The sequence below is a fragment of the Cnephaeus nilssonii genome (genome assembly GCF_951640355.1).
Source record: "Cnephaeus nilssonii genome assembly, chromosome: 15".
Lineage (NCBI taxonomy): Eukaryota > Metazoa > Chordata > Mammalia > Chiroptera > Vespertilionidae > Cnephaeus > Cnephaeus nilssonii.
The window spans coordinates 12,860,033-12,887,874 of record NC_137086.1 but is presented as its reverse complement, the minus strand read 5'-3'; the positions used below and the strand labels follow the sequence as shown (position 1 = coordinate 12,887,874).

Genomic DNA, 27,842 nt, shown 5'->3' with positions numbered 1-27,842 from the left:
CCCTCACTGTGATGCTGGAGCAGGGAGATATATATATGTATATATATATATATATATATATATATATATATATATATATAGAGAGAGAGAGAGAGAGAGAGAGAGAGAGAGAGAGAGAGGCGGGGGGGAAAGGGAGACGAACGTACAGGTGTATACATGTATCTGCTCATACACTGCAGGAGACTATTTCCCTTTGAAATCCTCTTTAGAAAGCTGCAGTCCCATGTGCAGTGGAGTGCATTAAGGCCTTCTGAGGAGCCAGGGCAAAAGATGCAGCTGGAAGCAAAAACCCAGAGCTGCCTCTTGGGAGGGCTCTTCAGGTGTGGGAGCAGGGGGTAGACCAGGTGTGGGAGCGGGGGGTAGACCAGCTGTGGGAGCAGGGGGTAGACCAGGTGTGGGAGCAGGGGGTAGACCAGCTGTGGGAGCAGGGGGTAGACCAGGTGTGGGAGCAGGGGGTAGACCAGCTGTGGGAGCAGGGGGTAGACCAGGTGTGGGAGCAGGGGGTAGACCAGGTGTGGGAGCAGGGGGTAGACCAGCTGTGGGAGCAGGGGGTAGACCAGCTGTGGGAGCGGGGGGTAGACCAGGTGTGGGAGCAGGGGGTAGCCCAGGTGTGGGAGCGGGGGGGTAGACCAGGTGTGGGAGCGGGGGGCGGGGGGTAGACCAGGTGTGGGAGCGGGGGGTAGACCAGGTGTGGGAGCGGGGGGTAGACCAGGTGTGGGAGCGGGGGGTAGACCAGGTGTGGGAGCGGGGGGGTAGACCAGGTGTGGGAGCAGGGGGTAGACCAAGGTGGGGCCCGGAGAGGAGCCATGCGGGGACTCAGAGGTGGGGTGGGGGCTGAGGGGCCCTCCAAGGAGCCGCTTTCCACTCAGCCACCACCATAATAGGAGTCCCGCCAGGAGCTGGATTCCAAGGCATAAACACAGAGCATTAAAAAAGAAATTACTAGTGAGAAGGTTGTGAGGGGCTGGGATCGGGAAGGAGGAAGGACTGGAATGAGAGGCCTATTTTTAGAACCAGCATTTACATAATAGGGCTCTGCAGAGCCAGCTCCCTAAAGGGGGAAGCTGCTGGAGGCCAACACCACAATCCCCAGCTCTCTGCTCCATCTCTCCCTTCTGCTGCCCACCCTGGGGGCAGGGGGCAGGGCCTGCTTCTTGTGGCTCCTCTGGCCCCTCCTGTGGACATGCCTGGAGCAGGAGCTGCAGTGGGACGTACGTGGGGGTCTCTTAGAGCCACTGACCCACCCCAGCTGGAGACCCGGGTCCTGTACTCACAGGGCTGTTTTTCATTCGCGCCACCAGGTCCCGGGCCTGGGCTGGCATGTCCCTAGGCAGGAGAAGAGAGGGATGGTTAGAGTGGGCCCAGGAGCAAGGGCTCAAGCGGCAGGAGTCTGGCCTAGCAAGGATGTGTTTCCGAAAGACTCACACTATGTTAAGTTTATTCCTTCAGAATGCATTGAAAGGCTTGATTCTTAAGAAATTTCAGCCGAGCAATAATCAGAGGTCTGCCATGGCCTCGGAGCCACATGGACCCAGACCCTGCTGGAGGCTCGTCTGATCCCACCACCTCTTCCTGTCGGCCCGTCCTCCTGGCCACGTGAGGTGGCATCTGCTCAACCTCCCCAGCAGGGAAGCGCCCTTACAGTTCACCCAGTGCTTTCACTGCAAGCTGAGCCTGGTCTCTTCGTAATCGGCTGCCCGCTTTAAAAATAGCCTTTTGTGTATTTGAAAAAAAGCCACAGCCCTCAATGATCCCTCAGCGTTCCCCTTCAGGCTTCCCGGCTCCGTTAGCCCTCACTTCTGAGCCCCACTCCCTGCCCTTTAATCCTTTTGTTTTTCTTCTCTTTCCACACCATTCTCCTTCTCCTCACTTTTCCCCTCCCAGCAAGACAGGCTGGGGAGACAAAAAAGGACAGGGTTCCTTCTCCCTTCACCTCCCGATGTCCGCTATGAATAAGGCAACGAATACTCCGGATAAGAGACCTGCGTGTCATTGGAACGCTACTCAGCAATCAAGACGAACGGACTACCGATACAAACAACAGCATGGATGCATCTCAAAATAATTCTGCTGGCTGAAAGGTTAGACACGAAGGCATCGATAGTCTATGATTTCAGTTACATGCAATTCTAGAAAATTAAGACTCTTCTATAGAGGCAAAAAGCAGGTTAGTGGTTGCCTGGAGTGCGGTAGAGACAGGAAGGGGCAAGAGGGAGCGATTACAAAGGGGCACAGGGAAACTTTTGGGGGTGGTGGGTGTGTTTATCATCTTGATTGCAGTGATGGTTTCACAGGCATATGCATGTACAAAACATCAAACTGCAGACTTTTAATGACAGTGTACTGTATGTCAGTTACGCCTTTTAAATTATTTTTAAAGTATGTATATGAGAAATTATGTCAGCAAAGAGATATAGCCAATAGAGGGTTCCTTGGAAGAAGTCTTAGGAACAGTTGCTGGTACAGGGTGGCCATTTAAAATCTCTGCATGCCCACAATGAGCTGGGCACGTGGCCGAGCAAACATGACACCTTCCCTGCCCTTGTGTCTCATTTATACACCCAGGGCCACACCCACGCAGTCCTGGTATCGGTGGGGACATCGGAAAGCTATAAAGGAAGCCTGACCTGGTTAAAGGTGACCACAGAAGTTCCCATAACCTTTTAATAGGTTCAAGATGTGACGAGGGGAACTCATGGGCGATAAGCTCACGTGAGCACTAGGGGAAGTCAGGAACGCCCACTTCCTCCTCTCTTCCCAGCCATGTTCCTCAGGCTCAGAGCAAGTCCCACCTTCCCTGTGAGCCTTCTCTCCGCTGAGCTCATTCATCCATGCCTCCTCCGTTTCCTTTTCTAGCCCTGCTCTTGGAGTTACAGGACCAGCGTTCTCCTTTCAGCTCTGCTACCAACTTGTTGCACGAGCTCACTCAAGCTACCTGACCCTGCCAGGGCTGAATTTTCCTCACCTTTTACAGGAAGAGGTTGGATGCATGATTTCTCAGGTCCCTTCTGCATCTGTATTGAGACTGCCTAGTCCTCACGCTACACTTTTCTATCCTCTTGGTTTGCACTCCAAAGTACGAAATCATTTCAGTCTGCAGTGTTGCCAAACTCAACATTTCCCCCCAAACATTATTTGTTTGCTTCATTAGACAGTAAGCCCTTTGTAGGGAGGGAGTTCACCTTTTGACTTCTCTGTATCGTTTAGTAACCACCTTAGAGCAGTAAAATAGAAAAGGCAGGGAGAGAAGTGAAGCGAGAAAGGGGCTAAAACGTCAACAGACGGAAGAATCACATCCTGGTGAATGAAGCCTGGGCTGTGAATAATAATGAAACGACAATGATGATGACGACAATGGTGGTAATAATAATAGTCATAACAGTAATTAGATGTTGACCCCACGAAGCCCAGATTTTTTTTTTTGCAGAAAAATGAGTTCCTCCTGCTTATGACATTGAGGAACTGACATGGCTTCCTGTGTCTCAGGGCCGGGCCGAGCCGAGCAGAGCAGAGCGTGGGGCCCTCCCGACTCGACTGGAAGGAAGGCTCCTGTAAACACAGTGAGTCAGGGCAGCGGCGTTTCCTTGGTGATCGGAGTGCAGCCATCCTGCTAAAGGCAAACACCCAGCACGTTCGGTGCAGAAAATCAATGAACTCTGCCAGGCATTTCAGCTTTAATTATCTGAATTATTGTCAACAACAGAAACCGGAGTGAAAACAAACAACTACCCTGCTGTTCCCCGGGCCGCACACCTCACTCCCTAATGTCAAAATAACAGCCTTTTCAGAATCCACACGGGAGGATCCGAGGCGAGGGGGGAGAGGGAGGGGGCTGCCCATGGGGTCACACACCGAGTCCCTGAGAAGTTCGCTGAACCTCTGCCGGGCAGGGAGCTAAAGGCCCCGAGTCAGCCAGGTCTGATCCTGGGTCCTCTGGTAACTTTCGCTGCTAAGCTTGGACCGTTCGGGAAACGTTCTAAGCCTCAGTGTCCTCATGCTGGTGCCCACCCTGAAGGGTGTGAGGTCACAGGAGATCACCCACGTGATGGTCAGCTCAGGGCCAGGCACGCAGAAGTGCTCGGTGCCCGGCAGCGATTACTGCTCACCTGGGGCCAGGCTCCCAGGTCCCGGCCTCCTCGCCTCCCCCATTTCCCACCCTGACTTCCCAGCCCGCCCTCCTCTCTCCCGCCCGTGCCCACGTCCACTCACCGAGCGCGGGCGCCTTCCACAGCCACGTTCAGTCCTGCCGTGTCCTCCCGGGTGCCGGTGGAGAACCCGAGGATGTGAGGATTGAACTTCTTGAGAATGTCTTTTCAGAGGGAGAAAGCAGGCAGCACAGGTGAGTGGGAGGTGGATGTGCAGCGTCGGGGCTCAGGTGGGGGTCAGGGCGGTTTGGGGTCTTTTCGGGGCTGGTGGACTTCCCTCCTTGCAGATAACTCCTCTGCTGCTGCTCAGGGGAGGCCCTGGCCTCAGCGAGGGGCTGTTGTGGCCACAGTGATGATGCCTCTGATGTTGTTACTTACTGGGCAGCGTGGTGTGGGTCTCCAAGACCCCATCCCCTCCAGCGCTGGGGAGAGAAACACATTTGTTCAAACCGCCCGGCCTGCTGCTCCACAGGTCGTCATATTTCTGAGTCAGAACCAGAGAGTCTGCCCCGGGTACGGGATTCCCATCACCCTTAGGACCAGCGGGAGCACCAGGGCCTTTGCATCTCGGCGCCGGGCCATGGAGCCTGGCCTCGCCTCCGCAGGGTTGACAGGGAAACACCACTCATGGCCTCTGGTGGGGGGGGGGGTGTCACCCAGAGAAATGAAGTGGGGACATCCTCACCTCCAGGACAGTCCCCGCCAGGACACCAGCTGGTCACTGGAGTTGCCGGGGCGGGCTCCCGCCGCTGTCTGCGAAAGGCAAAGAGAAAGCAGGCTGCAGCCTCTGGGGGCGGGGGGGGGGGGGGGAGGGGGGGCGGGCGGGGGGGGGGGGCACTGGGAAGCTCCCTGTGCCCTCGTGTAGCAGCCGGGGCCTGGATGGACCTTTTCTGAAAATGTACCAGCTCCTCTCCAGGCCACGTAACCTCTGAGTCGTCCTGACTCCCCAATCCTCTACATACAACCAGCATGGTTCTAGAACCAAGATCCTTCCTTCCCACACTCTCTAGCTCCCACCTCTTTCTTTGCCATATTCTGAGGTGAGACTGTCATCTTCTCGCTGTGGACGACACAATGACCTCTGACCTGACCCCACGGTCTCCATCTTCTCACCAGCTGTCCGGCTGCTCTTCTGAGCTCACCTTGTCTTCACACCTCCCCTTGACCCTGACCTTTCAGTGGGTCTCCCTTACCCACAGGGTCAAAGCCAAACCCCTTTACCAGCTTCCTGAGTTCACCATAACCTGGTTTCCACTTTCCTTCCTTCCTTCACCTTCTCCTTTCCTGTCCACACAAATCTCCAGGTCTAAGCAAGTTGACCTGAAACATGAGGGCCCTGGACCGGTGCTGAATTCATTCTCTAAGACCTTTGCCAGTTTTGTCTCCTTTATAAAACTTCCTCGAAACGCCCTATCTCAAAAAAGAGAGAGGGATTCCTCTTCAAATCTTATAAAAATAATGCATAGTCACCATAACTAGTGAAACAATGCAAAGATTTTTAAAAATTAATCATCTACCCCACTAATCTTGCCCCATCCCCTCCTCACCCCTGACTCACATACACACGCCACCAAAGCTAATCATACCAAAATTAAAACACATTCACACACCTGGGGAGAAGTTGTTTGTTTTTACAGAAATAAATACCTGTGTTTTTTTTTTTAAAAAAAGGGCCTGTATGTCATCTATATGATTATGTAGCTTCTTCTGTGTACATTCCTTGTTTTCCCAGTTGAATAGATTTCTCGAGGGCTACGGCTATGTCTCATCCTTCTTTCCCCTCAGAATTGCTAGCACAGTGCACACAGCAGTAAGCTAAATAGTTGGCTAATAGGATTCACTTGGTGAAACTGTGCTATGTGCAGGAATTGGGCTCCCTCTGCCCCAAAGAACACATCTTCAAATGGGGTGAGGGGCCGCTGGGCAGGTGTGGGTAAGACCACCACTCTGTGAGTCCGGTAGATGGAGGTGAGTTTCCTGATACAGGCAGGCAGGTTTGGCTGAGTACCTTAGCAGAGACAAAATGCTTGGGGACAATGGGGCAAGGGGTATGTGTAGGTATATGGCTTTTCCTGGGGGAGGTGGTGTTTGAGCGAGACTGTGGAAGGGCAGAGGGCAGAGCATTATAGATTGCCTGGTGATGTCCTCTGGCTGCTTGGCTGTGTTTCAGTGCCTGACACAGGTGGGTTCTCACTAGTGCCAGCCAAACGCAGAGGCAGTGCGGAGGAAGAGTTGATTCCGCACAGGGCTTGGCGGGTGCCCGTGCCTGGCGCGGTTCAGTACTCACAGTTAGCGAGTCACCCAGGGCGGCCACCACTTTGATGTCTCCTGGTCGGAGCTCATGGACTAGGATAGACAGGCAAAGGGATGGATGGTCAGGGGGAGGTCTTTCTTTTAAAGCACAAACTTGACTGAGATTCTGCTGTAGTCCCGCAGGTCATCACTATACTATTTCCGCCTACGACAGTGGTTCTCAACCTTCCTAATGCCGCGACCCTTTAATACAGTTCCTCATGTTGTGGTGACCCCTAACCATAAAATTGTTTTCGTAATTGTAATTTTGCTACTGTTATGAATTGTAATGTAAATATCTGTGCTTTCCGATGGTCTTAGGCGACCCTGCTAGCGGTTCTCAGATTGATTTACACAGATATTTACATTACGATTCATAACAATAGCAAAGTTACAGTTATGAAGTAGCAACGAAAAGTAGTTTTATGGTTGGGGGTCACCACAACATGAGGAACTGTATTAAAGGGTCGAGGCATTAGGAAGGTTGAGAACCACTGCATTAGAGGAACCAAGGCACTGAAGGTAACGACCTTGATGGCCTCGTCCATCCTGAGAGGAGCCAGATTCCCACTGGAGCGGTCCAGGAAAGTCCCAGCTGCGGGGGTCATGAGTGTAGGCAGAGAGGACCCCAATCCCTGACTGTCCCTACCTCACAGGGCAGGGAGGCCCGAGGGACTGCCACAGGGACTCAGTGGACCTGAGAAGTGTGATTTGTGGAGAGGCTGGCAGCCGGCAGGGCTCGCGGGCCAGCTATTCGCGGGTTGCACCGGATCTAGGCCTGCATTGCGTGGGAATGGGCGAGGCCCGCTCAAGGCTCCAGGATGTGCTTGCAGGGTCTCCCACCACCTGGACACTTAGCAAGGCCCTTGAGTGACGTGGAAAATGACGTTTTCACTCACCCGAGGTGGGAACACTGTTGGACGGAGTCCACTCCATACACAGGAAGTCACTGCCCCAGTTCTAAATCAAAGGAGGAAAGACACAACGCCCAACACTCATTGTGCAGGGAAGTTAGCTTCGGACCGAGAACTAGCTATGGAACGTTTGGTGGCGGCTAGAACTATGTCACTGCAGGGGGTCATGTGAGGGAAGGATCCGTTAGTTGTAGATGGTCTACGACGGAAATGAAAGAGGAGAAAATGGGTGTCTGCCCATCCCTATGCGCAAAACACATAATGGTGGGCGCACACGCACATGCAACAGTCTTTCCCATCTCCACTATCTCCACTCTTAAGTGGAGCCAGCAGTCCTGGCAAAGCAGGGGAGAAACAGCGCAGTCATTCACGCTACAGGGGGTCTCCCAGAGAGCACATTTCTGGACGCCTAATAAGAGATTACAGCTGGGTTTTGGTATTGTTATTTAACATTAAGCTAATGGACACTAATTAGGATGCCAGAGCCGAAACAATAATTAGAATAAGAACATGACATTTTTACAATTGCAGAGTCCCTGGTTTCTGCATTTTTCCCCCCTGCACATGTGTATATCTTTTTGGATATTTAACTTAATAGCCAACCATTTCCTTGTATTTGTAAAAATTAATGCCTGTAACCTGGGTACTTTTAGTCAAATTCCTTCTTTCTTCGTCTCTAAAATACAGAGCACCTTGCCCTGGCCGGGTGGCTCAGTTGTTAGAGCATTGTCCAGATATGCCAAAGTTGTGGGTTTGATCTCTGGTCAGGGCACATACAAGAAGCAACCAATGAATGCATAGATAAGTGGAACAACAAATCTCTCCCTCTCCCTTCCGCTCCCTCTTCCTTCCCCCGCCCCCTCTCAAATCAATAATAATAATAATAATATTATTAATAATAATAAAAATAAAGAGCACCTTTTCCAGGTGCTGGAGGAAGGGATGGGTGGGAAGCAGAGGGCACAGAAATGACCAATACCAGTAAGCTGGGGGAGAAACAGAATTTCCTCCCCAGAGGTGCAAACACCTGCATGTCCCCAAGATGGCCTGAGGGACAAGCCCAGTGCTGAGCGCACAGTAGGGCTCCACAAACAGGCACTGACTGGTTGGCTGATTCTCCACAGAGGTTTTGGAAGCTCATTTCTTCTGCTTTAATCAGATTATGACAAAGACAAGCCTTCTTAAAACATTCTTCTCACCAGGGAGCAAAATGAAACTTCTTTTAAATATTATTTGCTTAATTTGATATAATTCAGTTTATTCCAAGGAATTGCTCAATTCACCACACGCATGGATTCCTTCTTCTGTGTGGATGTTCTACTCAAGTCAAGAATGTGCTTGTTGTGCCTATGACAAATATTGGGGGACATTTTAAAAAATGTTCTATAGCTGTGAGTACTTCAGAACTATCGCAGCCAGCTGGTGAGCCAGAGACAAGCAGGTGCCGTACAAATTAAGAGACACAGTTGGGGTCTGTCACAGGGAAGAACCCCACACTGCAGTGTGCCCAATACCCTGGTGTCCTGTTAAATGCAGATGCTGGTCCAGTAGGACTGGGGTGGTGTCCAGGACTTTGCATTTCTAATGAGTTCCCAGGTAATAATGATGTTGTCTGTCTGTGGCTAAAATAGCAAGTTATTGAAAAAACCACACCTTGTAGGGCTGGGTTTCGAACTCTTCTAGCAGCAGAAGCAAAGGCTCATAAGACAGAGGATAGGCCTGGTGTGGTCAACAGAGCCCAATATCAACAGTACAGCGATTGAAATTTCTTTTGAGAGCCTAATTTTTTAAACTTAAACTTCTTCTAACGCCACTTCTTCAAAACAGACTCGCCCAGGCCATGGTATTTTGTGGAAGAGCCACGCTCAAGGGGCCAAAGAGCCGCATGTGGCTCGCGAGCCGCAGTTTGCCGACCACTGCTCTAGGCCATCATCTTTGGAGTAGTAATCCTTAAAGCCGTGGGCCCTGAATCCTTGGGGTTCCTCAGAGCCAGTACCATTAACTGGAACCCAACCAGGCTCGGGACCCACCTAGATAATGCATCAGCTTCCTGTTGGGCCCGGCCCCTGGAATTGAGATTCTTTCCACTCGGCTTCCACCTTTCAGGAAGTCAGTGGCACATCATACCTATTGCCTCCCCTTCATCCTTTGCAAAGCTCAGTTGCCTAATCAGAAATGATGTTTGTACAAAGGTCAAAGAAAACTGATCCATGGGCACTTCCTCTTGTCGGCTGCTAATGTCAGGTAAGCTCCGGAGAACATGTTAGGACAATCCTGGAGCTCTGTGGTTCAGGGGATTTTTTTTTTTTTTTTTTTTTTTTACATTTCCATTTTCAGTATGTAAGAAGGGCACATTTCTGCTTAAGCTAACACTCTGAGACCTCCATCCCACCCCGAGTCACTGGCAGGTGGAAATGGTTATCCCCGAGAGAGGCAGCCGTGCGTCAGGAGTTACCTCGATGGCAGGCTTGGTGGGGTATGTGTAGTTACTGTTCCGGAGGGTTCTCAGGAAAGGCTCATTCTGAGAGAGAAAAGAAACCACAAGGAGAGGTTATCTGACAATATCAGAGGTAGCTCAGGAAAGATAAGAACTAATAATCCTGTCCTCTAGATTTATTTTATGTGAGTTTTCTGCACTCAAATAGGAAGAACTGTGTAAACATAATTTTGTTCATGCCTTAGAGGGTTTTTCATATCATCTTTGGCGAGGGATAAAGGAAAGGCCTAAAAAAGGGTCATGTATGTTTTATTCAGGGATCTAAGAACATCTCCCTAATCATCACACTGATCTGTTTTCTTTCCTTTGCAATTTCTCTGGCAAGAGATTCACATTATAGCAATTTTTTTCTTTTATAAAAAGTGTTATGATTATCAGTTTGCCTTTAATGTCTTCTTTCCCCCTCGTTTCAGAAGGAACAGGCTCTCTTCGGTGCTGGCCCTGCCGCTGCCTCTCTCGCATCCCGATCCCATTCCCACCATCATGTTCCTGCCGGGCATCAGATCTGAGTTCGCAGCCCTTGGAAACCCCCATTTTTACAGACGAGGAGCAACCGAGGCCCCGAGTGAGCGAGGGGTCTGTTCCAGGCACTGAGCAAGTAGTGAGTGAGAACAGGGCCTGACCTGCCTGGGCAGGCCCTGCTGACCAGGGACGGCCTGGTTCCATTCCTCACACTGCCAGGCCCTGTGAGGTCAGACACCGAGGGAGAGGAAAATGGACTCAGCAGACACCCTGAAGGACCGAATCTACATGCGCCAAAGTCCCAGCCCCCCACACGGGCCCTGGCTCCCTGGGCACCACACGCGTCTCTCCTTCCTCCTGAGTGTCAGCGTTCCTGCTGACACACGGGCCGGAGGAGTGCTCAGGGCCGAGGCCAGGAAGGGCGCCCGGACCACCTGCAACAGCGAGGCAGAGAGGCCTTACGCGGGCGTGTCCCCACGGCTAACCAGGCTTGTCTCCGGCTCATGTTACTTAGCGTCCCCCGAGCATTCGCCAGCACGAGGGCAATCTGGGAGCATCCTATACATAACTGGCCCACTTTCGTTGCGCCCCCCCCGGCCCCTCCATGTTCAGAGCACCGTGCTGAGTGCTAGGATGAGGGGAGGATAGGAGGAGGTGTCCAACCCAGGCAGACAGAGAGCGTGAGAAGCTGCCAGGCGGCGGTGAAACGTCCAAGAATAGTGTGCCATGGTGCCGTGATTGGGGAGGAATGGCCGTAAGATCTGGGGATGTACGGTTCTCAAAGACCAGACCAGCAGGGGGTGGGTCTCTAGTTAACATTCTCCCCCCCCACTTCAAGGGAGCCCTGACTGGGCCTAGGGTCTGGGGCCTGGAGCTAGTCCCAGAGTGATAAGCACAGGAAGAACCAGAGGGCAGAGGCGCACCCTGCTCCCCTGGAGGTGCTGAATGTCAAACCGGAGAGTGTGTCTGGTCATCCGCTCCAAGGGTTGGGAGAGGGGCCAGAGAGGGGCAACTGAGTCAAAGGGTCAGAGGTCAGGGAGACACTGGGATTCAGCAGGGAGTGAGGCCAGAGCAGGAACCACAAGAACAGGTCCAGGGCAGTGGCAGACGGGTGGCCGGGCGCCCGGGGCTTGTTTTATTGACCAGAGGCTGCTGGTACGTGCATGAGTCAGAGTGGCTTACAGGCCCGGAGTTGAGCGGATGCCATGGAGGAGAGAGCCCATCGTTTGATCTGATTGGCTCTCTTAGGCTCTGTTGGGAACACCAGTGAGCAGAAGGTGAAGCCCATTCAATTCCAGCACAAGGAAGTCTTTGCAAAGATGGTGTGGCCCGCCTGGGGGTGGGGGCAGAGCCAGGACAGCCACCTGACGTGAGTCAGCACCAGGCGTCAGAGGCTTCGGGAAAAGGTCACGTTCGTCTTGGCTGTGTCGCCAGGTTTAAAGTTCCACCGTGAAGGAGTGGTGCTTCTGGCTCTCTGTCTGTGCTGCTCAGACCAAACCAGCGTGTACAGGCAGGTCTGGGCACCCCCCTGGAGAGGGCCGTGCTCCAAGGAGGCGTGCCTACTCCGTGAGGCAGGGCTTGTGAGGCTGCTCTGCCGTAAACAGCTCAGGGAGCTGAGGAGAAGATCGGGGAAGGGTGGTGGGAGGGAGGAGGACATAGCAGCCATGACCTCTGACATCCCATCCCATCCCAGTTGGGCTGGTTCATGACCTACGAGGCTAATTTCACAACCTGTTCATGGGCAGCCACCGCCCGGAGAGTACAGACGTGTAAGTAGAGGCTGTGGTGATGCCTTGGGAGGATGTGGTAGAAGAATTCATTTATCCAACGAGAGTCACATCAACAGGACTCCAAGGCCCTCCCGCTGAGATCCTAAGGTTATAGAACTCTCTGTCGTTTTATGACGGGAAGGTAGGACCAGGTAACCTTTAACATGCAAAGTGCTAAGGGGGGCGGGGAAGGGGGAGAATGGAAAGCAGGTGGGAGGAGCACTGGGAGGACTCCTATCGGGTAGGGTCCTGCCTGAGGTTCCATGCCTGTAGAATGGTGGAAACCACGACAGTGGCAGAAACAGGAAAGCCCTAAGGAGCACAGAGTCTGGGAAGACAGATATTTAGTTCCTATTCTAACACTTCATACTCACAAATGAGCTTTTGAATGAGAGCTTGTTGAGTTTGAGGTGATGGTGAGGTCAGGGCAGGATCAGGAGATTGAGAAGTCCAAAGCATTCAGAAGGTAACAGTGTCCCCCACGTGTCATTCAAAATAGAAACACCATCAAACAGTACGCAGAATGGAATCCAACAAACCTCCGCGTTTTCAAAAATAAAAGACTGGCTGTGATATCGCTGGAGGTGATTTTGGTTTCTCTTTCTCTGCCTCTCTCTGTGCCTCTCTCTGGTTTCCCTGCTTAGCGGATACCCTGACCATTCATTCCTTTACGCTGCAGTCTCAGTGACCTTGCAGCATAGAGAGCATCCAGGGGGAAACGGCTCTCAGGGGTTAGACAGACAGAGGGGAGTTTGGGAAAGAAAGAAATGAAGACACAGACTGGGGAGTCTCGTGCAAAGGAATTTAACAGGAAGCCCCGGGAATCGGCAAATCTCGGAGTGAGGGGATGGGGGGAGAGAGATGAGAGAACAGGGCTGAGACATGATTGGAGAATGTCCACATTTGCTAGGCTGGAAGAAGAGAAGAGGGTCATTAAAACAGACAAGCGCCTTGGCTGGATAGCTCAGTTAGTGTGTCGTTCCCAAAGCCAAGGTTGCAGATTCCCTAGTCAGGGCACATACAAGAATCAACCAATGAATACATAAATAGATGTAACAAGTCAATCTCCCCCAATCTCTAAAAAAAATTCAATAAATAAAAATTTAAAAAGAGAGAAGAAGGGGCAACAACTAGAAAACAGAACAATGAGGTGCTTTCGCATCCAGGAAACTCATGGAGGAGAGGGTTAACCGTCAAATGCTTAGAGAGAGCAAGAGCTTAGAAAGGACGGGGCTGGTCTTCAAAGCTTTCTTCCAAGCCCGAGGAGCCACCGCCAGCTTCCTGAGTTAGGCGAGGAAGGCAGGAAGGGACCATCGTCACAGTCCACAGAGTGACTGTTCAAAAGTTGGCTGTGAAATCATTTGTCCAACCCGAAAGTCCATTAGAAATCCATGGAGTGTTAAGGGCCCGACCTGGCCGGGCAGAATGCACTTGCAGTTGCCTGGGGCAGGGGAGGAGCAGGGAGGAGTCTGAGAAAGCTCCCCATCGCTCGCATCCCTCCCGGCTGGGTCCTGCCTGTCGCCTCTATGTTTAGACACGGCTAGCACTAAAATACGTGCTGCCTGGCCCCTGTCAGCTCACACTGAGATGCTGGTGGACTTTATATAGCTCCCGGGCACACGGGAGGGAGCAGATGGGACCTGAGGAACACAGAATGCTACATTGCCTGGTGCGGTGAAATGGGGCTAGCTGACAGATGGAGCCTTTGGGAATGGGCCCCGGGGTTGCCTGGCAACCGCTTCCTCCAGGCTGGGCTTCTAGGGCTCCAGGAGGTTGGATTTGCTCTCCTCTGCTCACCAAGGCTCAGCCAGGAGGAGGAGCAGAGCCCACCGTGGCTTGAGTGTTGGTGGAGCGGCACCCTGTCGGGGCTCCTTGCCGGGGTTAGAGAGTGACACAGGTCCCCTTGAGGCCCATGGTGACCCAGTGCCGAGGCTCCAACCTGGTACTTAATAAACGTTTGTGGGGAGGAAGAGCAACGACAGACCCCTGGAATGGGCTGTTATCACTTTTACTATTTAATGGAAGGTTGAATGGGCAGAGTGAACATCCGTGGCTGATGCTCAGTGTGACCATATGGGTGTAAAAATATTGAAACACTAGAGGCCTGGTGCACTAGAGATTCGTGCACTCAGGGAGGGGGTCCCTCAGCCTGGCCTGCACCCTCTCGCAGTCTGGGAGCCCTCAGGGGATGTCTGACTGATGGCTTAGGCCCGGTCCCCTAAGCCATCAGTTGGGACATCCTTAGCAGTGCTGTGGAGGTGGGAGAGGCTCCCACCGCCTCTGCACTCGCCAGCCGTGAGCCTGGCTTCTGGCTGAGCGGTGCTCCCCTGTAGGAGCACACTGACCACCAGGGGGCAGCTCCTGCATTGAGCATCTGCCCCCTGGTGGTCAGTGCATGTCATAGCAACTGGTCATTTGGCCCTTCAGTCGATTTGCATATTAGCCTTTTATTATATAGGATTTACCTCCAGCATGGTTTACAGTCTCTGCTCTGAGTCCCCAAGTACCCCCACTACAGAGGTTGCCTGGCTCCTCCCCGAGGATCCCTTGGCCATGCTCAGGACTTAGCATTAGACCATTTACAGCTGGCACAGCACAGTCCTCTGGGCCTCCCCCACCTTTGGGCCAGCAGCTGGCCTCTGAGTGGAGGCATCCACGAGCACTGGTTGTTACATCATTGGACTAGCTCCTTTGCTCCAAGAACCAGACCCAGCAACCGAGCCCTCTGCTGCCACTGCCCTCACTTCCGCATTCCTTCTTCCCATCACTCCTGCTCTCCGGACAAGGCTGATGGCACAGGGGCTGAGCCTGGGCTGCAGACTGGGGTAAGGAAGGTAGCAGACAGGGTGCGGGGGTCCCGGAAGGGCTGCCACCCTCTCTGGAGCCCTGGCAGACACATGGGGGAGCTGCAGGGCCATTCCCTGTCCTGCCGGGAGGGTGGGAGCTGGTGATGCAGCCGACCCAGGAGGGAACCCAGCGTCCCAGATTGGGTCAGGCCCCTCTGCTTCTATTGCCACTGAGGGCTCTCGGGCCTCGGCCTTATTTGGTTAAAAAGTCATGAGACAGGGCCAGGCCGGGAGAGCTGAAGGCAGTGGGAACATGAACTTGCCCCTACCCTAGGCCCGAGATCAAGTTGAACAACCACATACATTCCCTCCTTAAAAGGAGCCGATTCCTCACCCGAGCCCTCACAAAGGCCACTGCGACGTGCCCTTCTCCACACAGCTCCCGGGCTGTCCTCTGACCCTCTTTCTGCTGGAAACTCCCCATTCAGGCTCTACAGCCACTGACCACAACTTCTGACCAGCTGGCTTCTCGCTTGGCCTCCACCTTCAGCCTGACTTTCCTATCTGCCTCACGTGCCGCTGCTAAAAGGAGCCTTCTTGTCATCCTTCTGGCTTCCTGACTCCCCTGCTCAAGAATTCACTTCCCCACCCTCATCCTCAACCCAAAGAAATAAGTGCTTCTCCCCTTTCCATTCTCATCGACATCCTTCCATCCTCCAAAGTCCATCTGCTTCCAGTTGACGGGCAAGATGGGCAAGGAGGAAGCTGGGAGGAGCATGAAGGGGGAAGGGCGGGGTCAGAGCTCTGGGCTCCTGGAGAGCAATGCAGCGGGTCCTCCCTCATTACCTGTGTGGGGCAGGGGAGGGGTATATCTGCTGTCAGGTCCAGGGTATCCGTTTTCCTTCCCAGGGGTTCAAGCTGATTGGGGAAGGAGAGAGAGAGACACAGGTGTACTCATTTGTTTACACGGAAATGAACATCTCCCTGCCCTGGGAAGGCTCCCAGCTCCATGTAAGGGGCTTTGGCTTCCACTCCTGGCTCTGCCACTTGCCAGCTGTGTGATATTGGGCACGTCTCTCAGCTTCTCTGGGATTCGGCTTCCTCATACATTCATAATGTAGCAGGGCTGTTGAGAAGCCTCAATGAGAAGCCTATGTGAGTGCCTGGCACATAGAAGATGGTGAGTATACGTGAGGGTTCTGCTTTGCATTCATGCAAAGAGTCCCTCATCAGCACAGAGGAGAGGGTGTGGCTACTCCTGGGATCGTAAGGACTCTGTATTTTCAAGTCCACAGACGTGTACACATGTGCCAGCCACTGCTCCTCTGCACCCTGCTGGCCAAGGGAGGCCGAGAACTAGCTCCATTCTATGGGGGCTGGTGCTCTGCTCTAGACTAGGACCCCAGAGAAACAGGGACCCCTTACTTTACCATATTGACCCAAAGGGCTCTGGAGAGCTGGGAGTGGAATTTCTGACTTGGGTGGATGCAGTCGGGGGCGAAGAAAGACATATCCAAGCGCCCATCCTGGAGGAGAGAAACAGACTTCCTCAAGACCCTGTTGGCGCTGAGGGTGGAGAGGGAGCCACAGCTGACTGGCCTCAACACCCTTCTCACCTGGGGGTGCTCCGAGCCACTGGGCAGGGCCTGATCACCTCAAGAGGGAGATCAGAGCAATCCCACAGATCAATAGTCTTGGGTGACCCCAAACCCCATCGTCCTTCTGGCCCCACAATTTCCCTTATTTAACAAAAAAAGTGTCCTATTTGTTTTTAGGCACATTGGTGTGATGCCCTACCCTAGTGGTCGGCAAACTGCGGCTCGCGAGCCACATGCGGCTCTTTGGCCCCTTGAGTGTGGCTCTTCCACAAAATACCACGGCCTGGGCGAGTCTATTTTGAAGAAGTGGTGTTAGAAGAAGTTTAAGTTTAAAAAATTTGGCTCTCAAAAGAAATTTCAATCGTTGTACTGGTGATATTTGGCTCTGTTGACTAATGAGTTTGCCGACCACTGCCCTAGCCCATGCCATGCTTGGGGGCATGAGATCTAGTCCCTAAGGAAGTCTTGGCCAGCCAGATGGGAAAAGCTACTTCCCAGCCATTGACCAGATGGTCCCGGTGGACTTGGTGGGGAGAATGGGACCCACCCTCAGGGCAGGCCTGGGCAAAGCCAGTACCAGGGCAGTGTGCCACCTTCCTCTTTCTTGAGGCACTCAAGGTTGCTCAAAGCTCCCTCCGGTCAGGTGAGGCCCTTAGGATGGACACCCAGGTGAGTCGAAGCAAGTCCCCACCTGAGTCCACTCACAGCTCTTCTGCTCAGAGTGGGAGTGTCAGGTGCAAAGCAAGCAGGGGTAGAACTTGAATGCTCAGAGCCCTCCTTTGTGACTACAGTGCCATGTGTATGTGGCAGAAAGGGAGTATTCTGGAGCTGGACATGTTCAAATCTTGCCTCTGTGTCCTGTATTTCCTCTATGATTCCAGGAAGGCTACTTCGCATCTCTGAGCCTCCGCTCTAGGGGGATAATAAAACTCACCTCCAAAGGTACTTGTGGCAAGCACAGTGCCTGGCACCTAGTAGATGCTCAATAAAACGGAGGCTGCGTTCCCACATCAGGCTGGTTCTGAGCATGCAGCTCAGCTGTTCCAGGAGGCTGTGCTCACCAGACCCGCACCTGGAGAGCTGCCCGTGTCTCTCCCACTTGATTCACTCTCTCGTGGAAGCACGTGGCATTTCTGCCTGGACGTTCCTCTTCCCTCCGGGAGCCCCGTGGGCGGGGCAGGGACGTACCTCCAGGACGGGGAGCCTGGTGTTGTGGAAGAAGGGCTGCAGCACCACAGAGAAGTCCTCCCGCGTGTCGTAGCGGCCGGACTCCACCAGCTCAAGCATGCTGCTCTGGGGACACACCCATGGGTGCCTTCAGCACAGGCCCCCGGTGGCCCAAGAGCCCATGGGGCAAGGGTGGGAGTGGTGGGCAGAGCGCCACCGCCCTGGGAAATGGGGGTGGTGGCGCTGACTCAGTCCTTCCCTGGAGCTGAGCAGGCAAACACACTTGATTGCAAAGCTCTTTCCAGAGAATTGGAAACAGGTTGGGTCACCTCTTTGTTTTGCTTTTAAGTGACCTGCAAGCTCTGAAGGGCCAGGCAGACCGTTCCACGAGGAATAGAAACCTGGGAAGGGTCTCCCAAGAGCCCCCAGGCTGGGGACCTGCAACCTCTCCACCTGTTGAGGAGCTGAGGGGGCAGCTGGGCCCCCAGGTACGGGGGAGGGGAAGGGTATCCCGTGAGGTATCCAAGGCTTTTGCCCTCCTCAGGCCAAGCCTTGGGCCATGGGGCTTGGCCACCTAGACTCCCTTGAACCCACTCCAACCAGGTGCCTGAGACGCCTCAGCCAGGCCGGGGGCGGGGGAATTGGGGGGTCAGAGGAAGGGGCCTAGATGGTGAAGTCCTCCCTCAAACCCTGAACAGCTCTTCCCTCCCCTGTGTGCCTCCCTCCCCTCGGGGGCTCTGGGCAGGTGTGCTCATTGTGCGGGGGTGGGGGGGGTGGGGGGCGGGGGGGAGCACACCAAATGGTGTCCTTCTTGTCTCACCTGGTAGGCTCTGGTGATGGCTTCCAACCTGGCCAGCTCCAGGGAGCTGTCCCGAGGGGTCAGCACGCAGTTACACAAAACGCTGCACAGAGAGGGAGGCAGGAGGGCCGGAGCCGGAGCTCCGGTCAGGGGCTGGTTCCGCTGCACCGGCGGCTCATTGAGCCCGGGCTTAGGAGCACCCGTGCCTGAGGCTCTGACGCACGTGCTGAGGGGCGGGTTTCAGGCCTGACACGGGTCCCAAGGATGCACGGACGAGCACCCTCTGGTATTAACAGAGCACGAGTAGCGCTCTGCAGGCGCTGGGCCAGAAGCAAATTACACCGAAAGAATGAATTTAGGCAAGTGCAGTGTTTAATTTTTATGAATAAAATAAACATGCATCCTTTGGTATTGGGCTTCCCGTGCTCAGGCCCTCAGAAACCTCCTTAGTTGGCACTAGTGCCCAGTATGTCGTTTATTTTGTTATGAATTATTTCGTGCCCATGAAATGCACTTCATGTTATCAGCCCAGATGGTGTGGCTCAGTGGTTGAGTGTTGACCTATAAACCAGGAGGGTCATGGTTCGATTCCTGGTCCGGGCACATGCCTGGGCTGTGGGCTCCCTCCCCAGTGGGTGGGGGAGGGGGTCATGCAGGAGGCAGCTGATCAATGATTCTCTCTCATCATTGATGTCTCTATCTCCCTCTCCCTCTCCCTTCCTCTCTGAAATCAATTTTTTTTAAAAAGAGAGAGACACTATCTCTAAAGCACTCAGGACAGTGCCTCGTTCACAGTAAGTTCTGTCCAAGTATTTGTTACATAAATAAGTGAACATATAAGGTATCTTCTGCTTCCGTTTTACCATCCAATGCTGTCCCCCCACAGGCTGGGGCAACCTGTCTCTCAAGCACTAGCCTTTGCCCCAGCTGGCCTCTTCCCTGGGGTTCCCCCATGTCACAGACACCCTGCTGACACCCTGAGGTTGGATAAGGGGTGAATCATGGCTCTAACCTCTCAAAAAGGGGTGGTCCTGGCACAAGGCCCCCTTTACAGACTTGGACACATGAACAGACCAAGTCACAACGACCCGAAGGAGTTACCGCTGCACGAGCCAGACCAGGGGTGAGCGCTCCTGCAGCCGAGGGCAGCCAGCACCTGCTTACCTGGCCTGCTGCACGGGGCACTTGTCTGGGTTTCCCAGGAACACCTGCCGCATGACACTGGGGCTCATGAAGTCCACAAGGTTGACCAGGGCCCTCGGCACCTGAGGACAAGGCGGGGGGTGAGAGCGGGGCTCCAGGGGCTCCTCCCTCCAGCTGCTGAGCGGAGGTCGGGGAAGCGCCGACACTGGGCTTTCACCTAGGATCCTGCCGGCCGTGCGCCCCATGGCTGCGGTGTGAAGGGCAGCCCCTGGGATGGGATGAGGTGGCAGACCCAAGTCTAAATGCTGCGAGTTCAGCCCCGTTCAGCCACCAGTTAGTGAACCCAAACCTGTTAGCTTTAAGTTCAGTGGGATAGGTACCCTGTTTGCCAGACATTAGCCCTTGACCATTTCCCTCTAGCCCAAGCTGGACTAACTCTGCTGAGCAGGTCCGGACTCGGCCACCCAGAGAACTGCCTGGTGGTCGGAGCGGCTCGCCTATGCCGGGGGTGGGGGCAGAGCACAGTGCCGGGCATTGGACCAGGGAAGGGCTTGCTCTGGACACAGGTGTAGCCCAGAATGCAGTGCCCAGCCTGGGAGTCACTCAGCTGCTGCCCCCAGGGAATGTCCCAGGTACGGGCTGGGGGGACAATTAGCGCCCACACTGCCTTCCCTGGTCAAGCCCCAGATCCTTCTGGGCTGATTCCAAACGCAATGAGGCTTCCCTGTGCGCAGGCCCCAACCTCTGGAAAGGGAAGGAGCCTTCACCTTCTTTCCCCCATCCACCTTCGCCCCCTCCGTGCCTGAGCTGTGCCACCCACCTCTCGGTGCAGGGTGTCCAAGGCATTGCGGAGATGGTCAAAAAAGTTGGCTGCAGAATAGAGATTCTGGGAAGAGACAGGAGGGAGAGGAGGAGTTGGCTAAGAGGAGAGGGCTGCGGGGGAGGTGAAGGCCCCCCTCGGCTCCAGCCCCAAGGACTTGTCCTCCCTCTGGCCTCCGGCTGTCACCAGCTCATCGTCGGAATCTGAGATGAGCGGCCGCTGTTATCCAAGATGGGCCAGCAGAAGACTGGAACCTTCAGCCAGAGCTTGCATTCAGGGGCAGAAATAGAGTCCTCCTTCAAACTGCTTGGGGCTTCCAGTCTTTTTCTTTCGGAATTCTCGGGAATTGTAAGAGGGGCGGGGTAGAAGCACCATTGATCTGCCACCTGCTACCCTCACACTACCTGGGACATGGAGGTGGAGCCAGAAACCTGAGGGTGCTGGGATAAGGAGTGTGCCCGTGCACACACACACATAGGTGTGGTTGTGCAATCCGAGGGTTGATTCTAGGGGTCGTCCTCCAAGAGGAGCGCCCAAGCCTACAGGTCGAAGTCAGGAGCCATGAGCAGGCCGGGCCCCCGTTACCGAATCCGTGCAGAAGTCACATAAGTCACTGCCTCCAATCAGCACCGTGATGACCTTCCAGTCCTCATGGAAATTTACTCTCTGCACAGAGGGAGGAACGTGCCTGGTGAGTTCCAACAAGCAAATCCAAAACACCACCGCGCTAAGACTTCCTTGTCCACTTGAAATAATAAAATCAGAATCGCAGAGCTGAAAGGACTTTAGGGGTTTATTTATAGATCACAGAATCTTAGCATCAGGAGGGACGTTCAAGGGCATGCTGATTAGCAACAAACCTCTCCCCATGGACACGATCTCCTCTGAAGGGTAGCCCTTGTTGGATGCCTCTAGTGACAGGGGGCTCGCTGTTCTCATAGCACACCAGTCCATTTGGGGACTTTTGTGGGTTAGGACATTAGTGTTTAAAAGTAACCGTAAATCGGACTCACGTGATCATCTTTCATCCGCTGCACCAGAGTCTGGACCTGGCTTGTAAGTTCCCTGAAAGGGAGAGGAAATCGGGCCTGTTCAGGAACAGTGTCTGGGTTTTCCCTCCTTAAGGGCCTGTCCTGGAGGTTCCCAGGGCAGGAGCCCCACTGTGTGAGCTGGCAGAGACCCCGCGGCTCAGGAACAGGAGCGCCTTGCCTGTTCTGGAGAGTTATTACAACAAATAACCCTTTGAAAAGCCAACTGAGTGTTTGTCCTAAAGCTGTAGTCAAAGGAACTGCCAATTATAATTGTTACTCATCATCTCCTTTCTAGAAGCACACGTGCAAAGCGCCTTTTAGGATTCCATGCTAGGATACCATGTGCCGCCTCTGAAGGACTGGCTTCGCTCCTGAACTTAGGTCCATGGAGCTTTGGCATGCTTCGTCTTTCTGCCCTGGCCGCGGGGAAGCTCACAGTGTGATGCTCAGGCACAGGAACCATAAACATGCTCCTACTGACGGAGTGGTTTCCTCTCCCCGCAGTGGCTGTGGTTTTTCTCTTAAATATATGTTATTTTTTAAAAATAAACGTATCTAAATGCTTTTAGAAATAGAAGGAGAATAAATATACACGGCACACGTGCGTGGGTTTGTAATTTACGAAAGGACTGGGTCCCGGGCATCCCGAGCTCCCACTAGTTCAGGGCCCTGGTGGATCGGATCCACCGCCTGGTGATCTCCTGGGACCCGACGGTGGGCCCGTCTGCCCCGCCTCCCATTACCCAGGCTCAGCAAACAGGTGTGGGCTGTGCCCATCAACCAGAGGGCATGGGCGTCAGTAAGAAGATGACAGTGTGACAAAAGCGCAGCCGACGGGGCCGAAACAAGGGAACCCAGGCTGCTGGGACCCCTGGGACCGCCTTGGGAGATGGGCCCGGGAGGCTGAGCACTTCTGCTGCCTCCGGCTTCTCAGCGGCACCTCTGTCAGCTCCGCAGCGGGCGAGTGACAGGCCGTGACTTGTTGCCCCGAGGCCTCCGAGGAAGGAGGCTCTGGCTTGCCCATCCATTTGCTTGGCCCCCCTTTGGGGGAACTGAACCCAAATCTGTTAGCTTTAAGTTTAGTGGGATAGGTACCCTGTTTGCCAGACATTAGCCCTTGACCATTTCTCTCTAGCCCAACCTCCTAAGGAACGCGTTTGGAGAGAGTGAGCCTCTCCAGCGCCATCACGCCACGGGGAGTTTAAAAAGTTGGCTAAGGCTGGTCAGTTGGTTCAATGATGAGAACAAGCTGCACAGGAGTAAGGTCAGGAGGTCAGCCCTCGGGGCATGGGAGCTGCCCAAGCTCCAGCCTCTCTAGGAGTCACAGGGCGGCCAGGGAAGGGAGCGCAGAGAGCCTCTCAAATCACTGCTGCACTTGCATGAATGCCCCCGGTGCACCCGCAGGGCAGCATGACCCCGAAAGGGGGTGCCTCCCACAGACCCCCTCCCCAAATGCGTACTCAGCCTTCGCGCCGGGAACAGCCTGATTGAGGAACGCGTTGGTGTCGTTGGCCGTGCCCGTGCCCAGGGCGTAGCCTGTGAGGAACCTGTTGAACTTCCGAAGGATATCTGCGCGAAGAGGGGGAGAACGGGACGCGGAGCTTAGGATGGGAGGCCAGGGATCTCCTCCGGTCTGGAGTCGCCAAAGTGGGCTGCGCTCCCACTCTCAGGCAGCCCGGGGTGGTGACAGGACGAGCCAAGACAGCCAGGGCCTCCCAGCTCGCGCTCTCTCTTCTCTTCTTTACAATCCACAGAGAATTGTTCAGAGAATCCTCACTGTCTCATCTGATTGTCGCCTCACACTCCAGGCCAGCTGCCCAAACGGAGGCTCAGAGTGTTTGGTGACCTGCCCTTGGTCACCTGGCAAACACACGGAAAGGACAGGGCTTGCCCCCAGGTCTCTGGGCTCCAAATACAGTGTTTATTCCACCCCCGTAAGCCGCCTGTCCCCATGCCTCTCTCCTCTCATTTCTTTCTTTATTTTTTTTTACAGAATATTAATTCAGTGTTTGGTTATTCATAGATTATCCCCATTAAAATTTAATGCATGCCTCACGCAGACAGCCTTTTTCTGTCCCAGGTGCTTTGAAGCACCAGGGGCATTGGTTAGGAATGCAGAAGGCAGCGCTGAGCAAGGAGCAATGGCAGCACACGTTCACAGCGTCGTTGCTGTTCTGGAGAGGGCTCTGTGAGATCAGGCAGGTGAGTGGAGTTCCAATTAATGTGTCTAAAAATGACCACAATTCATTTATATTGGCCAGAGAATGACCCCGACCCAGACAGGACTCTTAGTGTATTTAGTTGTCAACAAGCCCCTCCTCCCAGGTCAATAGCAGTCAAGGGAAGATGCCATTTCCTCCTTTCTTAGCTGAGAAGCATCTCAAGAAACCCGAGGGTCAGATGCAAGGAGTGGACAGACTCCCAGCCCCTGGTGGTTACTCACTCGGCAAGGTGGTCACGGTCTCCAGGGAGCCGTCTCCTCCTGAACTGCAGGGAGTAAGCCAGTGAGATCACATCAGTACGTAGGTTTTTTTTGTTTGTTTGTTTCTTTTTAGCATCCATGCCATCAGATGTGCCAGACCCACCTGTCTCTTTGTGTTTGAGGGATTCTGAGAAAAATCTGAATTCCCCAATGGGTTGGTTCCCCCCAAATCCAGGATTTGAAGGCAAAAGAGAGCTGTTTCTTTTCTCCAACAAATCAAGAGGGAGAGAACTTAGCTGAGTATCTACTATGTGTCCAGCCAGGAACTCGACTCTCTGCATTAAGTTATCTCACATCTCCCCAAGCTTATGAGGTCGATGCCACTATTTCCATTTGACGGAATAGGAAGCTGAGGTTCCCTAACTTTCTAAAGGCTACTAAAACCCACAAAGGTCACAAAAACCAGCTTGAGCTGGAAACCTTTAGAAAACGGATAAACTCCTTTCTGTCTAGTGGGGAGGTCAATCTCACAGCCTTTCTACCCCAGTCTAATTTCACCTAATCTAATAGTTTTCTGGCCTTCAATCTAACCCTAAGACACACTCAAAATTTCATTTCCTTTCCTGCATTAAAATTGAATATATGTGGGAAGGAGAGATGTATACCTATTTCAACAAAGTCCAATGGTCAGATGCACTGCATTTACTGTTATTTTTTCCCTCTGCACTTCCCTCCTCAATCCCAGCCTTAGTCTAGACCAATAGATTATGAAAATACAGTGTTTAGCATCCAGCCCACCAGGACAGGCTTCCGAAGCACAGGCCATGAATCAAAGTCATGGCTGTTCTTTACTCAAGGAATGCTTGGCCTGCAGTTGACTATTTCATACCAGGGTGGTCAAGGGCTTACTTAAGCCAAATGCTCAGCAGTCCCTGGTCGTGGAGAGAGAGCAGCCAGGTGAGCCCTGCCCTACCAGCCTTACTCAGGTCTTCCTCTCCCACCTCCCAAAAAACGTCTGAACCGAACTTGGCCGGTGGTTGGGCATTTGTATGAGCTTCTGATTCTTTTCCAATTCTGCACCAAGCTGCTGCTTTAGCTGCTTCTGACCCTCCTTTCTTTGAACTAAAAGCACTAAATCAGAATACCTCCCACTTGCAAGAAAGTGATAAATCATGCACCGTCTCTAATCACTGTGTTCTCATTCTGCTTTTTCTCCATCAATAAACACGGAAACATAAACACAGAGACACACGTAAACACACAGGTCAAGTACTTTCTACTATAAAAGGTATCTTTGTTCTAAAATAAGTGTTCTAGCTGATCGAGACCCATAGGCTACGGAATCTCTCTCTCTGAGACCATTTCAGAGTGAACATTTCCCGGAGAAAAGAGAGAATTAGACGAATAAATATGGAAAGGGAAGTTTAAGCCCTCATTTTGATCAGAACGATGTGAAACATGAAAGAAAACGGATCCATATGAACAGCGAGTCTACAGGAGAACTGCAGACTCATGTAATTGGTATTACACCATGAGCTCAATATTACACCATGAGCTCAGCGGCTGGGCTTGCGCCTCTGCTGCCAGCACAGTGCAGGGAAACGCAGAGGAGATGCTCAGTAACACTGGCCGAAGGAGCTTCAGTAATGTGAGGCCGAACTCATTAACAAGACAAAGAAATGCATTTTCTGGTAAGTAAATTTTATTTTGGTCCTTGGAATGGTGTCCAACAAGCAAACTGAATTCAATAAAAGAAAAGGCAATGCTCTAAAGACCTCTGGCCTGCTACACCGTTAAGCTAAGATTCTCACAGGTCAAGGGGCCTCGGAAATATGCTCAGCCAAACCTCCTGCTCACGGCCACCCACCTCCCGAGAATTCGGAGTCCACTTCTCCCCTGTCCAACTCCATGAGGCCCGCCCTGTCCACTTTCCTTAGAGGAAGCGGCTCGAACTGCATTTTTAATTTTCCTAGGATCATTCACTGTCTAGTATTTCCAATCTGGGAGCATTATTGACTTCAGAAAAATTGCTTTTCTCAGATTAGTCTAGTACAGAGATTTTTAACTTTTATTCACCGCATGGCACACATAAGCTAATTATTAAAATTCTTTGGCACACCAAAAAATATGTTATAATTTTGGCCTATCTGACAAAAAATAGGTATACATTCGATTCATTCACAGCGATGACTGACAATCTAAGGGAAAGAAGTCAGTGCCCCTGACGAAATAGTCAGGTATTGCATGTTTTGAAATTTCTGCGGCACACCCGTTAAAAATCGCTGGGCTAGTATGTGGACCGTTTCCAGGGGATGCTAATAGGTATACAAACAAAGCAAGCATTCTGGGATTAAGGGAAGCACTGGATTAAATAGATACAATTTTTAAAACTTTTCTTCATTGTAGATCATCTCAGAGCCTTAAATATGCTAACATGCATGGGAATTCCCCCAGAGGAAGGATATAGTAGGTAATGTTTCCCCCAAAATACAAAGAATTTTGCCCTCTTCAGGAACGTAGCTGGGGCTGGTGTTCCCTGGAACACACTTTGGGGAACAGTCTATATAGTTCACCGTGTGTCAAGCTGTCTCTCAGACTCTGACCCAGAGCTTCATCTTTAACACCTGGAGATCCTGGGGGCAGGTATTTGAAACATTTAGAAGAAACAAAAGGTTTAAAGGACTAGCAGCCATTGAATAGATGGGGCCTTGGAATGAGTTCTCCAAGACAAACATGAGTTCCTACTGGACCTCACCTGCAGGAAGAACCGGCACAATGGCCACACGTTCCTCTTGCTGCAGAAGGTGGCCTGTGTGCATCTGACTCTCAGAACCTGTCCAGTCGAACGGTTTGTAAAATAGTCAGATCACCTCCCTTCCCCGACTGCACGCCAGGTCCAGCGTCGCCATCACCCGTGGGCGGGCGCATCTAGTATTTTCTGTTTCCCACACTGTGATGTGAGGCCAGGGCCTTCGCTGGCTAAGACTAAATGCAGCTGCCACAGCCTCAGACTTTTTCCGGGTTGGAATAAGCTCGGCTTCCTTCCTCTCCCTCGGGTGTTTCTGCTTCTCGCAGCCTCAGTAACATTTGGGGCACAGGGGTCCGGAGGGGAGGCTCGGTTTTGCTCCGAGGCAGCCTGCTAGTGGCCACTTACCTGGCTGAGGTGTGTGGAAACCTAGGGGACATCAGGGCTGGGAGGCGATTCCCTCAGCTCTCAGGGTGATGGCCTCAGGCTACCCACACCCTGGGTCCTCTCTGTGGGTGGCTACAGGCTGAGTGAGGACACCTCTCCCACCTGGCAAGCCTGTCGCTCTGAGACTGTCCTCAGGGATGACCGGAGAACGGTCACAATCCCAATCACCCCAGCGTTCCCTCCCACTTTCTCGGGAGGAAGGAATCATTGGAATAATTCACTGTGAAGGAGAAGGAGGAGGCAAGCGCATCGCTGGGCCACCCCGCTTCTCGTTAGCACGCTGCCCTCTCGTGGCTGACTTTGTTCTAGTTGCTCTGAATCCTGAGCTCATCGCCAATGACTGTGAAGTGTGCTTCAATGCAAACTTTATTAGGGAAGAAACTTAAGAATACCCACATCTAACCGCTCCCCTGCTACCTTGAGCTTTTCTACTTGTGGCTGGAAAGTTCTCTCTCACCCTTTCCGCCGACCTAATGGCTAATCTGCCAAGACACGACTGGGATCCTGTCTTCTCTGGGAAGCCAGGTTGGTACCCCCCTTCTGCATCCCTGTGGCACTCGGCCACCGTCTATTCCTACAGAGCACTGGCCGAATGAGCACACGCATTTGCCTGTGCTCCCTGTACATCCCCCTCATTCCACGTGTGTTGGCTGTGATGTTGTCTTGGTTATTTCCTCCAGAAGAGTATTGCATTGTGGAGTTTTCTGAATAGGTGTGTACATACACGTAAAGGCAGAGGTGCAACTACAGACCAACACGAATGGACACATATAGACAGTAAACAGAGACGTGGTGCACATATAC

The 27,842-nt window shown here is 52.9% G+C and overlaps 1 protein-coding gene across 1 annotated transcript in view; it reads right to left on the bottom strand.

Annotated features, from left to right (window-relative positions):
- Positions 1-27,842, bottom strand: part of PLB1 (phospholipase B1) — a 130,679-nt gene that overhangs the window by 13,648 nt on the left and 89,189 nt on the right. Inside the window, exons 35-51 of the mRNA XM_079792562.1 lie at positions 23,867-23,910; positions 22,884-22,992; positions 21,406-21,457; positions 20,978-21,058; positions 20,393-20,458; positions 19,594-19,694; positions 18,451-18,532; positions 17,652-17,756; positions 16,296-16,391; positions 15,712-15,783; positions 9,807-9,872; positions 7,337-7,397; positions 6,433-6,491; positions 4,831-4,898; positions 4,524-4,567; positions 4,210-4,309; positions 1,275-1,326 (exon numbers count right to left, since the gene is read on the bottom strand). Of these exons, the coding sequence (XP_079648688.1) occupies positions 1,275-1,326; positions 4,210-4,309; positions 4,524-4,567; positions 4,831-4,898; positions 6,433-6,491; positions 7,337-7,397; positions 9,807-9,872; positions 15,712-15,783; positions 16,296-16,391; positions 17,652-17,756; positions 18,451-18,532; positions 19,594-19,694; positions 20,393-20,458; positions 20,978-21,058; positions 21,406-21,457; positions 22,884-22,992; positions 23,867-23,910 (1,258 nt within the window). The remainder of the gene's footprint in view (positions 1-1,274; positions 1,327-4,209; positions 4,310-4,523; positions 4,568-4,830; positions 4,899-6,432; positions 6,492-7,336; positions 7,398-9,806; positions 9,873-15,711; positions 15,784-16,295; positions 16,392-17,651; positions 17,757-18,450; positions 18,533-19,593; positions 19,695-20,392; positions 20,459-20,977; positions 21,059-21,405; positions 21,458-22,883; positions 22,993-23,866; positions 23,911-27,842) is intronic.